At 39.2% G+C, this 14,916-nt stretch overlaps 4 protein-coding genes across 4 annotated transcripts; 2 read left to right on the forward strand and 2 right to left on the reverse strand.

Annotated features, from left to right (window-relative positions):
* Positions 1-211: 211 nt before the first annotated feature.
* Positions 212-3,401, reverse strand: LOC124301625 (E3 UFM1-protein ligase 1 homolog). The gene is made up of 5 exons (XM_046756938.1): positions 3,262-3,401; positions 2,455-3,032; positions 2,180-2,326; positions 571-1,926; positions 212-482 (listed from the first exon to the last, which is right to left on the reverse strand). Exons 1-5 carry the CDS (start codon positions 3,339-3,341, stop codon positions 340-342), a joined length of 2,304 nt encoding a protein of 767 aa, XP_046612894.1. The 5' UTR covers positions 3,342-3,401; the 3' UTR covers positions 212-339.
* A 152-nt stretch (positions 3,402-3,553) lies between these two features.
* LOC124301633 (aminoacyl tRNA synthase complex-interacting multifunctional protein 1) lies at positions 3,554-5,245 on the forward strand. The gene is made up of 4 exons (XM_046756958.1): positions 3,554-3,700; positions 3,817-3,960; positions 4,037-4,348; positions 4,540-5,245. Exons 1-4 carry the CDS (start codon positions 3,554-3,556, stop codon positions 4,909-4,911), a joined length of 975 nt encoding a protein of 324 aa, XP_046612914.1. The 3' UTR covers positions 4,912-5,245.
* A 712-nt stretch (positions 5,246-5,957) lies between these two features.
* On the forward strand, positions 5,958-9,418 carry LOC124301628 (amiloride-sensitive sodium channel subunit gamma-2-like). The gene is made up of 12 exons (XM_046756947.1): positions 5,958-6,118; positions 6,234-6,328; positions 6,474-6,624; positions 6,793-7,059; positions 7,161-7,249; positions 7,328-7,494; positions 7,591-7,698; positions 7,835-7,946; positions 8,082-8,163; positions 8,351-8,408; positions 8,527-8,694; positions 8,751-9,418. Exons 1-12 carry the CDS (start codon positions 5,985-5,987, stop codon positions 8,964-8,966), a joined length of 1,647 nt encoding a protein of 548 aa, XP_046612903.1. The 5' UTR covers positions 5,958-5,984; the 3' UTR covers positions 8,967-9,418.
* A 146-nt stretch (positions 9,419-9,564) lies between these two features.
* Positions 9,565-12,323, reverse strand: LOC124301629 (T-complex protein 1 subunit theta). The gene is made up of 5 exons (XM_046756948.1): positions 12,167-12,323; positions 11,606-11,908; positions 10,744-11,388; positions 10,189-10,629; positions 9,565-10,095 (listed from the first exon to the last, which is right to left on the reverse strand). The coding sequence occupies exons 1-5, from the start codon at positions 12,224-12,226 to the stop codon at positions 9,904-9,906; spliced, it is 1,641 nt and encodes a 546-aa protein (XP_046612904.1). The 5' UTR covers positions 12,227-12,323; the 3' UTR covers positions 9,565-9,903.
* Positions 12,324-14,916: the final 2,593 nt, after the last annotated feature.

The raw sequence follows: 14,916 nt of genomic DNA on the forward strand, positions 1-14,916 counted from the left end.
AATAAGGGATGACAAAAAAAACTTGCAAAATCTGAAAAATGAGACAATTCACAAGTTGACCTGTAGGTATGAGCATAATCCTTATCCCTTGAAACCCTACAGGTTTTGTGTAAGACTTTTTCTTATATACTTTTTCAATTCCAAAATATTTACCTGGGGCGATTAAAACCGACCACACCGTGTAGAGAATCCCAATAAAAACTTGTTAATGTAATCGTATTCTTCGGTATAAGGAGTCACCCCTGATCGTATGTATTCAATACTTATTCAACGTTGAATGAATAACGATTGGTTTTAAAATATGTATTATATAATAAGATAATCGATAGACTCAACTACTTAATCTTGCGAGTTGTCAGGTTTTAGTTGTTTTTTAAAATTAATAGCAATCTTCTTGATTTCGTCTAAACCATCGTCCAAAGCAGTTTGAGCTTCATGCTTCACGTTCTCATCAGTTGAACTGAGCAGCTGCAGAACCAGATCTGTAATAGAAACACACGTCTCTCTAGTAAAAAATGTGTTGGCCTAAACAATTAAAGGGAATGGTGATAAAAAGTAATTGCAACCAACCGTGATATCTCGAGAGAGTAGAAGCAACATGAGACTGTATCAGCGGTTGTAAGAATTCGAGAACGGATAACACATGCCTGCCGGACATGTGTAGTGCAGTTTGTGTAGTAGCTGTAAAAAGGATGCTGGTTGTTAGATGTAATGCCAGGGCTGGATCCCGAGTTGTCGATAACTGTTCCAACAAGGCTTCACGGTGACCAACCACTACAGGTCTTTCCTTTTTTTTGTCAAATTTTCGCAGTACCAAACAGCAAGCAGCCAGCGCCGGTTCAGCAGCAATCAAAAACTCCTCTACCGAAGATCCCGCCACTGCCTTATGCAAATTATTTAGAGGGTCCTTAACGTCAGATGGTAGCTCGGTAATAATCTTTAGTCTCGCTTCGGTTGTTATTACTTCCGGGCATTGAATCAAATTTTGTTGCGCAGCCAGCTTGAAAACATCGCTAACAAGATCGGTACCTAATGTTTTCATCAGATACTTAGTAAGGCCGACCTGTATACCTTTGTCAAGTTGCTTTATACCTTTGTCAAGTACTCGTATGCTTGTTGCCAAAGCATTTAGTCTTTCCTCAACCACATTCAAATTATTTGTCTTTGTCATTTGTGCGAGCTGTTCAGCAGCTGCCACTGCTTGTTTACTTAGGTTCGGCTGTAAGTAGGACGCCAATTCTCTGACAAGTCCCTCAATATCGGACAGATTCTCATCCTTACCGATCTCAATTGCAATATCGTCAACTGTGAAGAATACGAATTCTTTCTTTACAGAATTCTGTGACTCTTGCGCATCATCTGAATCAGCGTCTACCGTATTTTTTCCACGATAATTCTTCTTCTTTGTAGACTTAGTCCTGGTCTCACGACCTTGGCTACCACCCCCAGCTTTACCGCCGACAGCTTTTCTTCGTCGCTCCTCCCTTTTATCCACCCTGCATTCATCAGGATCAACAAGCTTAGATTTTATTTTCGATTCGGCAACAAACTGTAACCATTTTCCACTGTCTACTGCTTCTTTAGCTTTTTTCTCAGCAACTCCCTCAAATCGCAACACCAAGTTTTGAAGAAATGCATCTGATATAGCAACAGTATTCGCAAAGACATGGATGTTTGAATTTGTTCGTTTCATTGAATCTTTCAATAAAGTCTCAGCATCTTCAGGACTGAATACAGACGGCAAGAGCGGATAGATATCAGTAAACGAGCCAGTAGCTGCAACCTCTTCCACGTTTGCATCGACTTGATCGGTAATAGCTGGACCCACTGCGACTGAGTTCAGCAGAGATAATTTTTCATTCGCAAAATGACGCTTCACAAAATTCTGTGGGTCCGAAAATCCTAGACGTGAGAGAGCGTCATACTCTGAAAATAGTATTTGAAAATTTATACACTAATCAAAAAAAATGGCGATATCGTATTTTTTTAACAAGGTAAGGGCTAAACGATGAATTTCGGTCAAGACTGTAAGTCCTTAGAACTGGTACATGTATGGAGGTTTTTCGACAGTATCAGCCATAAAGAGCAATAACTTGAATATTAGCAGTTCAATCGCGACAAGGTTCTAATGAAAAAGTGAGAAATACAAATGATAATGAAAACTTGAAAGCACACACACCAAGGTAGCCATTTTGCTTGTAAAAATTGTCCACCCAGTCATTTTGGCTCTTTGAATAAATCGAAGGTACATAAATCCCATTGCCTCCCTGTTTCCCCGTCACAACTCCCGGTACTTGCCTCATCTCCTGCAAGTTGTCAAGAATTGCTGCAATAAATCACTAATTAGTATTGATAATTAATTTCAACTAAGCAAGCCACTTGAATTTTGATCAGGTCTCTGGTAAAACGTAAACAGTGAATAATGTATTACGAATAATCGAAAATACAGCTCACACGAAAATATCCTTTCAGGCACAGAGCACTGGCCAAGAATGGCCGAAATCAGGGTCGGTTTAGTGATGCCGGACAATGCCCCCCTCGTCTTTGCCTTGTTTCTAGCCACATATCCTTCTGTATAGAAAACTCTTGGGTCCTGTCTATCCTGCCTTCCAAATATAGTTTTCCCGAGTTCTCTTTCTACAGTGGATTGTAAAAATTCGGCAGGAAGATCATAGTACAGGGTCAACTGAGCAACATCAACATGGCCCTGCTGGCTCAACCTGTCATTTATTTCCCCGGTGATCTTGGTCATGTAGGTTTTATCGACTAGTTGGCCCAGAACTAGCTTGACAGACTTGTCATGTCGTTCGATATCGGTTGCAGCTTTTGACACTTGAGATAGATCAACGTTAAGTAGTTTAGCCAAGTCAGCCAGGTTTATGCGACCGCCGCATACTTGTAGCTCATCCTTGATTTCTCTGACGAGTTGCTGGGGCGTAACGTACTCTTTGCCATCTGTTGTGAATACAACGTCCAAAAGTTTACTTTCTAACAGCTTCGTTACAATCTCCACGCAATTATGCTCCGACAATCTGCAAGAAATATCAATTATGAAAACTGGTTAAAATACGATCAATCAACACTGTCCAATGTTTGACTATTTAAATTACATTATTATGTTTATACGAGGTTATTCTGAGCCACCTACCCTAACCTAACTTAATCCTGAACAAATTATGTGCGGATGTGCTATAGTTGTGAAATTAAGAAAAAGGTTAGCAAATGTTGAATTATAAATAAGTGAGCGAGTGAAAATTAGACCTTTGCAGCGTCGAGCTCAGCTGCGCCTTTTGAAAATCAGCAGCTAGGCGTTTTACTTCGTCCCAGTCCACAGCTGTCATTTTGGAAAGCAATTTTCACGTTGTGCAGGCGATCATGGGTAACCGATCATGTGGAACACCGCACTGATGTTGCCGCGATTCATCGATTTAATCGAAAATCGATTATCTTTGGTCATTCCTAGGACGGGGTTACTGAACCAGACTGAACTAAACAGGGAGACTATAATACAACACGAGGCACTTGTCCGCATTGTTTCGGTAGGAGGTATCGAATGCCGATCCTCGCGAAGAATATATTACCGGTGTGCGTTAGATTAAACAATCTATTGACTTCGAGTATGGCATCGGCCAATGTTATTAAACGCTTGGAGTCAAAGGCATCGGCTGCTGAACAAATAATAGCAGAATTAAAACGAGAAGTATGTTGTAACCTAGATTAACCTAACCCAACTCATTGTCAGGTTACATACCTACGTGTAGTGGACACCTTGATATTGATAAGAAATCATTTACAGTTTTCGTTAATAAATTATAGGTTGATCAGCTGAAAAAAGGTACGAAAGAGACGTACATTAATCAAACCGATGTTTTGAGTTTGGAAAATCAACTTCTTCGAGGTGAGATAGAGAAGTACAAGAATGAACTTGTTCGATTAGAAATGAACCGTGGGGTTAAACAGGTAACTTGGTGCAAGTATAGTAACTTTTCGCATACGGCAGCGAACTTAGGCATGTGAAAAAAATGTCCATTTTCAGATACCGCAAGCCAATGGTAGATGTTCTGTAAAAATTGATTCGAAGGATATCTCTGTGGTAGAAACTGCCGCTTCAACAGCAAATGAAAACAAACCAGATGCTAAGGCAATCAAGGGGAAAAAAGCGTCCAAGGAAAAGGGGCCAGGGGTAAAGAAGCCAATAGCTCCGACGGTTGAAAGCCAAGAGCCGCCAATTGACGTTGGTAGGCTTGACTTCAGAATCGGAAGAATTGTAAATGCTAAAAAACACCCTGACGCGGACACCCTGTATGTAGAGGAGGTTGACGTGGGAGAGGAAAAAAACAGAACCGTGGTAAGCCTAAAGCTCACAAAACAACCGATCGCACATTATCCAATTTGAGAGAACTGCCGTGCAATGTAATTATCTCTGTAGAAATACCAAGTTCTGTCCTAGACATTCGCATACCCATACCCTGAAATCATGCACATTAAATTACAATGAAATATTGATGGATATTCAAAAGTATATTAACACAATTCTAGGTCAGTGGATTGGTAAAATATGTGCCTCTCGAGGAGCTGAACAACAAAATGGTCGTACTCTTGTGCAATCTAAAACCATCAAAGATGCGTGGGGTGACTTCGGAGGCAATGGTCATGTGTGCCTCTACATCGGATAAAGTCGAGATTCTTGTCCCGCCGCTCGGCGCTGTACCGGGAGACTTGGTCCATGTTGACGGCTATCCCCGTGCGCCTGACAATATTCTAAACTCTAAGAAAAAAATATTCGAAACCTGTGCACCTGATCTTATGACTGATAATGAAAGGCAAGCAGTCTACAAAGGTCTCCCGCTCCATGTTCCGGGAAAAGGAAACGTCGTTGCCCCGACTTTGACTTGTGTACAAGTCAAGTAACAATGAGATTTACCGTTTGTAAAATATTCGTCGCTATGAACTTATTTATATTCATTTTTCATATTCGAATCTATAGATTGTCAGTGACATTCGTATTATAATTCAATTTACTTGTAACATTTTGTAAATAATTTGATGAAACATTTAATGAATAATTACACTGTACAATGGTACATACGTATTAACTGTAGTGCCAAAATTATTTCCACATTTTCCCTATTCGTGAACTTCGTTTAATCCAAATGGCACATGTAACTATGTAACAAAAAGAAAGGGATCTAAGAGTTGATCATGAATGTTAAAACAGATCAATAAATGTAGCGTGCAGAATTAACGATATTTGTTTCATTTAGCAACTTCCTCAGCTACGTAACACCTAACATCCAAGCTGATGCTGCTGAAATAATAATGCAATATCATATATAGTTACCCAGGTAAACACACGGAGTGTATTTTATGACCTTAATGTGGCGTAGAGATTAAAGATTGAAAAATCACTTGGTAAACACAATAGATGATCGGCATGTTGACCCATCAACATCCTACCGAAACTTGGCACACAATCTGTACTCTTAGTTCTTAGCTAAACTTGATTGATACAAGAACTGCGTCAAAAAAGACGTTACGGAAAATTAGAAGACAATGAAATATTTTGAGGCAAGATTAAAACGCCAGTGGAAAATGATATGTCGAACGTTAATTGGTTATTGGAGGCCTGTTTGGCTGACATGGCACAAATACTTGGGACTCACGACGATTCCCGGTTTGCAAAGTGTTCACAATGCTCAAGGAAAATTTTTCACATTTGTTTGGTCAATTTTGTTCGCAGTGAGTGTAGATAAAATTATTAAACTGTTATTGGAAATCACATGTAACACCAATTTAGAATATACCATTAGTTTTATGCATCCATTCTAAATACCATAGTATCCATTAAAAATTGTCAAATACTCTTGATAAACGAATCATAACACAAACTTTCTACTTACCTTGGTTAGATCGGGTTGGCATGTACAATTCGCGACGTTTACGTAAGTTGCATGGATTACCTCTCATACCCCGTAACAACAGCTATGAACTTGAAACAGGCCACCGCCCTGCCATTTCCTGCTGTCACAGTATGCAATTTGAATCGCGTTCACTGCACTAACTTGAGAAGACTCTTTCGTCGAAATCGAGGAACCGAACTTGGCAATCAATTGGAAAGGTCTGTACAGATAATTATATCTTAGTCTTTGGGCGAGTAATGAATAATAATCAAGGGTAGTCAATATTTATCTACAGTTGTACACTCTATAAGTATATACAATCGATTTTACTAGACTGTACCAGGTGACAAGTTGCAGTGTGGTTCGCCGAATGACCCGGAGTAACCACCGTTATAGCGACAATGGTAACAATGTAGGAAATAATCACGGTGAGAATATTTTTGTACGCTGCGATTTAGAAATATTTTAACGCAATCTGTAGTAGATAAACTCGGAGTTTTGTAAGAATTATTGGAACACGTTACACCCACAACTAATTTCATACACAATATGATTCGGTATTGCTACTCATAGTGCACACAGGAGTAGGTGAATTGTGGATAGACAATGATCCACTAAGGTATCTGCCTCAGGGAAAAATGGAAACAGTTTATCGATATACAGGTGATAACAGCTATGCGAACACTGTTGCAAAAAATCATAGCGATGGAACCAAGTCCTCGAGGTAGGTACTAGTTTCGGATTGCATGAATAGAGTTCTGTCCTGGCAATATGTAGCCAATAAGTATGATTGATGTTGCTAAACTACCTACGTATGAAGTACATATTTTAGTGTCAAGTCAATTCAGTACTTCTATATTATGTGATTTCGTGCTGGTATATGATCCCTAAGATTGGTCGGTGGCACGATGTTGCGCAATTCTGCAAGCCTACAGACCTCGGAAGCTCCAACCAGTCTAGCAACACCAACTGTCAGTGCAACGGACGAAGAAGAGATTAAGCCCCAGATAAATCAAACTCAATCATTCAACGACTTGATGAACTTTCTAGCTTTATATGCAAACTTTACGGAAGAAGATCGCATCGCAATGGGTCATGATGCTACAGGATTTATAAGAGCTTGTACATTCAGCGGCAAGTCCTGCAGTAACATTACATTGTGCGTGTATATAATTCATATAATACAATGTTCTCGTAATTTGTTTGAGTTTTACTCGAACAGTTATTGTATTTGCAATACAAACATACGACCTTCCACAGATTTTTCAAAACCATCTCGAGTACTAGCTACGGTAATTGTTTTACTTTCACCACAACAAGGAGGACAGTAATGCCAGGCAAAGACTATGGTAAGGCAAAGCAGACAGCACAAAGTACCCATTGCTGACTATTTATCATACACATCAAACACATCAAATGATGCCTAGGACTCTCTATGGAATTGTTCCTGGACCAGTCTAATTATATCGGAGGAGGACTGAGTCCCAGAGCTGGAGCACGGGTTGTTGTGCATCCTCCTTCCCAATTTCCCCTACCAAATGAGAATGGATTAACAATACCACCGCACACGGCCACCAGCACTGCTCTCGTACAGGTTGGTAACAATTAATCGACTGCCACTTCATAGTGTTCTGCATATGAGTTTCACATTAATTTTCAACAAATGCTAACCTGCCAACCGATGAAACAGGTCCAAGTTACCAGAGAGAAGCTTCCGTATATAACGAACTGCACCTCAGGATGGGAACGAACGTGGTACGAAGCGAAGGTTGGAGATGCTTACAGATATTCGATGGAGGTATGTTAAAGATACCTGTACTGAAAATTCATACATTTTGGATTTCTTATTGAGATACCAATGAATAAAGTATTTCACTTACCTATAAATTGCAGTAAAGATTTCAGTATTAACCTTTAATCAATAAATATTGCAGCAGTGCCAACGTATATGCTTGCAGCTTGCATTTGAAGATTTCTGTTCATGTACACATCCAATTTACATGGATATATCCACAGGTGTATCGCCTTGCAATTTAACATCTGACAGTAAGTTTCAACTCCAGGACCTTTAACTTGAGTATGAATACAGTAAAAGTTGGAAATTTTGCCGCTCATCAGACAGGTTTATCAATTTTACTTGTATTAACATAGAATTGAAACTTTGTGCAAAACTGTCAACAGATCGGGATTACGCCTGTGTTGGCCGGGTGCTCGAAGAATTTGAAACACGAACACGCGAGTGTAGCTGCAATATGGATTGCAGGTTGTAAACAGTATATTCTTATGTCTATCTCAGGTTTTTAACAGATAATTGAAATGACACGGAAACTAACATGCAATGCTAGTAGTCAAACCTGTGTTGCTGCTAGCACAGTAGAATCATTTCAGCGTTACTCAATTGAACAATGACAAAGTTAATTGCCTTATACCTCTTTGTATGAATATTTCAGAGAAATTACTTACAATATGAAAATTTCCCAAGCTGCATGGCCGAATGAGAATAACTGGGTGAGACATAGATAGATGTATGAACTTAAAACCATCCAAGATTGGCACTGGGTAACCCATTTAACCTAGGCAGTAAGATGTGTGAATTTAATAAGAATCTAAGCATGCTCTTTACCAGTGTGACGTAGCTCAACGTTTTGGTATGGCAAGAGCCTGCAAGTATGAGAAATATCGGTCAGATTATCGGGTCCGTGAAAAACAACTTCTTCTTCAGAACGTTTTAACGATAGACGTATTTTTTGAAAACCTCAGAGTTCAATCTATCGACCAGCATCCAACTTACAAGGTAAATATTCTCATATTCAGTCAATAACATGTTGATTATCCACCATATTTGTCCAGTTGCAAAGTTTTGTCGGCTCTCTCGGAGGTGCCCTAAGCTTGTATTTGGGAATAACGCTGTTTATGCTTCTGGAGGTATTCGAAGTATTTGTGAGGCTAGTCTTTGCATTATTTTACCGTGGCTGCTGTTTTTTTTACCAGAGAAAACTCACAGGGCCGCATAATCAGAGCCATCGGTGTACGGTTCCGCAACAGGGAATTTTTTACACAGGTTAGAAATTATTTAAAACCTTGTGGACCTGTGTCTCATCAGTTATAGCATACGAAGCTGAAGCTAGTGGTTCGAGTTCAAGCGTCAAACACACCCAAAGTCTTTCAAGCATTTTTATTCTCTGGCTCTAGTCCCATTTTAATCAACGTCAGTGTTCATTCTTGAACTCTGACCGCCATGCTTTAGAATGACTTTATTTTAAAAACAAGCCTTATCCATAGATTTCAGATTCAATCGGCGAATGCGGCTGTCTTCTCCGAATAAATTTCACAAACCTACAAAGTTTGTCTGGTGACTTAAATTTCTTCAGTTTCTTTAAATCTAATAACCCCTAGTGATTATTCATATGTAATCATACAAAGAATTATGTAAATGTTTGAATAAAATTGAATGATTGAAAATTCTGCGATGGAAATATTATCACCTATGCAGTATAACTTAAACTCTGTGTTTAAAAGGAATGGAAAATAAAGATAGATAAATAATTCTGATAACACTTCCGACAAGATTTTTGTGAGAAATTAGCTTCTAATAAAAATTAGTTGAATGGCGATGATTCAATAAAATGTACTAGAGCATCGAATCGAAGGATTGCATACAATATCAAATTTGTTAAATTTATATTTCGATACATCTTAATAATCAAGCTAATGTGAATGTGTTTGCGTGTGTCTTGCTGTGACAAAAGTAGAAAATGGCAAAAGCTAATATTTCATCACATTATTTGCGGTATTACAAGGGCACACATTATCTCCCATAACTTGAAGTAAAATAATAAAGCTTCCCTGGTTTTCTCATCAGATTTGCAAGTTAGAGGCAATACCAACAAGGTAAGTGTAATAAGTTTTTCCTCGATCCTCCTATGTTCATCGCACTGAACATATTTGGGTATAGGTATGAAAAAATTACCCTGAACACTGTATCGTGAGGTTATGAAAATCTTTAATCTTCATCATCACTATTATGACCACCAGCGCGAGGTTTCGGACCTCCGGCACGCTTAGCCATGATAATCTGATCAATTTTCAGAATGGTGCATGCCGCTCCAACAGCGTACTTCAACGCCCACTGTTTTGCTACATAAAGATCCAGTATCCCAGCATTAACGGCATCTATGAGCACAGGCCCATCGCCCTGTAATTGGACAAAATAAAAATGGATAAGTTTATCGAATCTCGATGCTTTATCACTGAGCAAATCACCAAGCCGAGTAATGGGAACACTCACTTCAATGTTGAAGCCGTAGTTACGTTTTCCTTCCTTATGAGCTGCATACAGTTTCGACAGCAGTTCAGATGCCCGATTACCACTGTTCTCAGCAAGTGTCTTTGGGAATGTCTCCAAAGCGGAAGCAAATTTTCTTACAGCGTACTGTTCTAAACCGGGAAGTGTGTCGGCATGAGCGGCAACCTGGGTTGCCAACTCAACCTCAACTGCTCCAGCACCCGCCACAAATCGTCCGTCCTTTGTCAATCCCTTGAACGTGTTTACTCCATCATCTATCGCACGCTCGATGTCATCCATATAATTGTCTGTTGATCCACGAACGACTACTGTACTTATGCGACTTTCATTCCCATCTAGCCTGAACACAACAACTGCTGTATCCCCTAACTCGTCCATGTGAACTGTATCTGCATATCCGAGTTCTTCCTTGCAAGGTGGAGTCTATGGATAAAATTAAAAATTGTATAAAATTGCGTGGCAATTATAGATTCTCATTAATAGTATCTATTTTTCACTGGCAGATGATCTTGTGAGTCAAATTTTGAAGATGCATACCAGTTTGGAGAGAGCTGTTGCTCCAACTGCTTTACACAAACGACGAAGATCAAACTTGCTCGGCAGTCGTACAGCCATCAGATTGTATTTGTTTATATAATGAAGAGCCATATCTCCGAATTTCCCTCCCGAAACAACAACTTCGGCTCCTGAATCGGCTATAGCCTTAATCTGATTTTCCAGAAGCGATTCCTCACCTCGTGAGAACTTCATTAGTTCGTCAGCTGACTTGATAAGCACAGTTCCTTTTGTCTCTGTTTGTATAATATCTATGGCGCAAGTGTATACCGCAATTTTCGCACGCAGTTTCTTTGTTACGTCACCCTCTACCTGCCTTCTGAAAACCATCCCCTGCACGACCTGGGAGGAGTTCAGACCTGCGCCTAATATCTTGCACACACGAACGTTGTCCACGTTGAATGTTGTTTTTTCCGGTATAATGGATATACATGCCTTGCTGATGAGAGAAGTGAGAAAATCCTCATTCCCTAGCTGCTTACTCATTATTGCCGCTCTTATACTCTTCTGTACCTGAGCACTGTCGCGATAATCTTCGACTTTGTAAACAACTAGCGACCCCAAGATCTCTAGTGCCTTTTCTAATGCAACCTCGTAACCCTCAACTATTTCCGATGTTGTTACACCCTGGAAAAGGAGATTATGGGTTCAACAAATATAGTTCAAGGAACCCATATTTGAGTTGTTGCTTAAATTTTTGTTTGTTAAATATAATCACAATGTGTAGGCAACTTTTCATATATTATTTTCAAATGCCAAGCACTTGACAATATGAAACTAAACTGAAATGAATCTCATGCACGTGCATAACAGATCTGACGTAGCTGCAGAACAAGAAGTTTACCAGGCGGAGAAGTTCCTCAGCTGCTTCAAGCAAGGCCCCAGCAAAGATAATGACAAAGTTTGTTCCGTCGCCTACTTCTGCTTCCTGCATTTCCGAGGCCAAGACCATTAACTTTGCAGCCGGATGCTCGACTTCCAGCTCTTTAATAATAGTAGCAGCATCGCTTGTGACAAACAACTTTTCAATGTGGTTTATCACCATTTTATTCATGCCATTTGGCCCATAGGCGGTACGGACCGTTTGCGCAAATTGTTTACAGGCAGATATATTCCTATAAACAGCTTCTTCCAAACCTGAAAAATACTTTGAAAAGCAGAAATACATTAAAAATAGCATATCTAACGCGGGCGTCAAACAAATAAATTATCTGGCACGAGACTGATTTTATGTGATTGAAAATAAATTTTGCCCATAAATGGTGACGAATCTCGGATGGAACGTTCTCGGAGTCGGTACCTCCGCGCCCACACGCGGTACGCATCACCGGTGACCCGGCCGATTTATAATCGCGTTGCGGTTACTGGAAGTAAAAAAAATACTACCGTAATTACAAATACTTACGCGAGCTCCATCCTTAAGCATCTGAGCCACTCCGGGCGCTTGTGGAACGTGCAGAGCCATTTTTTCGACGCAATTTTTCACTAACAACTTACACCAATTCACAAAGCGTAGATCGTCGTCTGTCGCTGTCGTCCTACACCTCGTGCCTGCTCGTGCCGCTCGGTGATCGACAGCAGTGCCACGGTAGTTTTGCGGTGAACGAACAAACTACGCACTTGTTTTGATTGAGTCGGTAAGTGTAGGCCACTGCTGTTACTTCCGTGCCTTGAAAGATCGGCGCTCTTTCGGCCATTTCAAAATAATACGCCAATCTTTGGCAACGTTCAGTGAAGAAATTTCATCAACGACGACCCACGTTTTAGCCCCATGTAGTGTCTCAATATTTTGATTCACGTACATACATACATCGTATTCACGAGCATAGAGTGTATGATGGTGAGAAATCAAAGCAGCTTACATCAAAGCCAAACGTTTTGTCGTCCGATTAAAAAGTTGCGAACAAAATCATGCTTTCAATGTATTTTTCCGTTCCGAGCTCGACTCGGTATTGCCAGCTAGTGAACTTTACAAACTTACACCTATATATCTTTACGCCGTGGGATAAAGTATACAGTCTATACAAGGTTCATCTATATTATAAAGAAATCTTAACTGATCCAGTCCACCTTGAATCAATGTGTTATAAATAGCGTAAGATTATCCCCACATTCCAACAAAACCGTAAAAACGAGGAACAAAAGAACCTGTTCTTAACAAATGATATGTAAAGCTCCAACATGGAAACTATATATTCAGATACTAGTTCAAAACTAATTAGTTTCCCTTCAATTACGCAAAGTATATGCTGAGTAATTAATCCTGTTTGTTGTAAAGTTAAGTGTTAAAAATCGTCTCAACAGAATTAAATATAAAATATTTCTGGATTCGGAAAAAATACACCAGAAACTATATTTATTTTGAAATCATCTTAATGCGCACCGACTCGGACATTTGCTTGTCAGCTGAATAGTTCACCTTAAAATTATTTCAAATCAACAAGCCATTAATTTTTCAACAAAATTAATTATCAGACTAAGCTAAAAAGTCGCCGAATTGAATTTTGCCAACATTTGAAACGCTTAAAAACTTTTGCCGCCCTGACCTATAGGTGACATTAGTGACTAAATTACAAGAGCGAGTTTCCAACACTTTTGATATGGTACCACCGAACATTTTCAAATAGCTAACAGCCAGAAATAATGGGTGATTTTAAATTCATGCGACTCACCCATGCTGCAACTTGATAATCGGTCCAGCCTCACCATCCGAAGTGCATCCTTTCTGTCGTGAATTAGATATTCCTCTGGAGAACACTGAACAAATTTTATATTTCCATGGAAAGCACTTAATAAATTTTATATTCGTGTGGAGAATACTGAACAAATTTTACATTCCTCTGGAGAACACTGAACAAATTTTATATTTCTATGGAAAGCACTTCATAAATTTTATATTCGTGTGGAGAACACTGAAAAAATTTTATATTCCTGTGGAGAACACTGAACAAATTTTATATTCCTGTGGAGAACACTGAACAAATTTTATATTCCTATGGAGAACACTGAATAAATTTTATATTCTTGTGGAAAACTCTGAATAAATTTTATATTTCTGTAGAGAACACTGAATAAATTTTATATTCCTGTGGAAGACACTGAATAAATATTATATTCCTGCGGAGAACACTATTTAAATTTTACATTCCTGTGGAAAACACTGAACAAATTTTATATTCCTGTGGAGAACACTAAATAAATTTTATATTCCTCTTAAGAACACTGCATAAATTTTATATTCCTGTCGAAGACGCTGGATAAATTTTATATTCCCGTAGAAGACACTGAATAAATTTTACAGTTCTATGGAAAACACTGAATAAACGGCAAAGAATATCACCGATGGAAAACTCACGACAATTTTTCACCCCACAAATAGAACAAAACTGCTTTCTAAATTCCGCGCTGCACTTGTTAGGATTCATCGAGACTACATTTTGATTAAACGATCGAGTACAGAGGATTGGGACTTGTGTAAATGATTTCGAATGTTATCTGAGTTTAGCTTGCAACAATTGAAAATTGACACGGTGAATTTTCCATAGCCTAAACGACTTCGCAATGCCAGTTGAGCTATATTCATACCACTGTGGCCTGAATCCCTGCACGCGAAAAATTGCAAATGTAAAACAGAGTATTCACGGCTACTTTTCACACTTCTTTCACTTCAATAACTACAATTAACGACGATACGGTAACGGCACGCCAAAACCCGTCCGTTAAATTGGCGGCAAGAAGAGAAATTTTCCACCGATTGTCAGTTGTTTATACCCAGAACGCCGCCATTATAAATCACGAATCCCGCCGAAGTCCGTTGACCACGAAGTAAGACGTTGACAAAACATTGATGATGAATGCCAATTACAATGCGCTGTAGCTATTGCCGACAAATTTCCTACAAAATTGCGCCAAAATACTCTCATCTTTATTCTGTACAGTATACATACATGTGCAAATAACGAACACAATTTCCATCCTTCGGTATTACACCGGGCAACGGGCATCGTGATGTTTGTTTTTTTTTCAACCGATTTGTACATTAAAATAACGAATATTTACACTCACAATTATCTTTCTAGTCACCTGAAATCGCCATGTGAATCACTTAGATCAGCATGTACTCAATATAAAACCGTCAAGATGCAATATGGCATG

Source organism: Neodiprion virginianus, chromosome 3, assembly GCF_021901495.1.
Source record: "Neodiprion virginianus isolate iyNeoVirg1 chromosome 3, iyNeoVirg1.1, whole genome shotgun sequence".
NCBI lineage: Eukaryota > Metazoa > Arthropoda > Insecta > Hymenoptera > Diprionidae > Neodiprion > Neodiprion virginianus.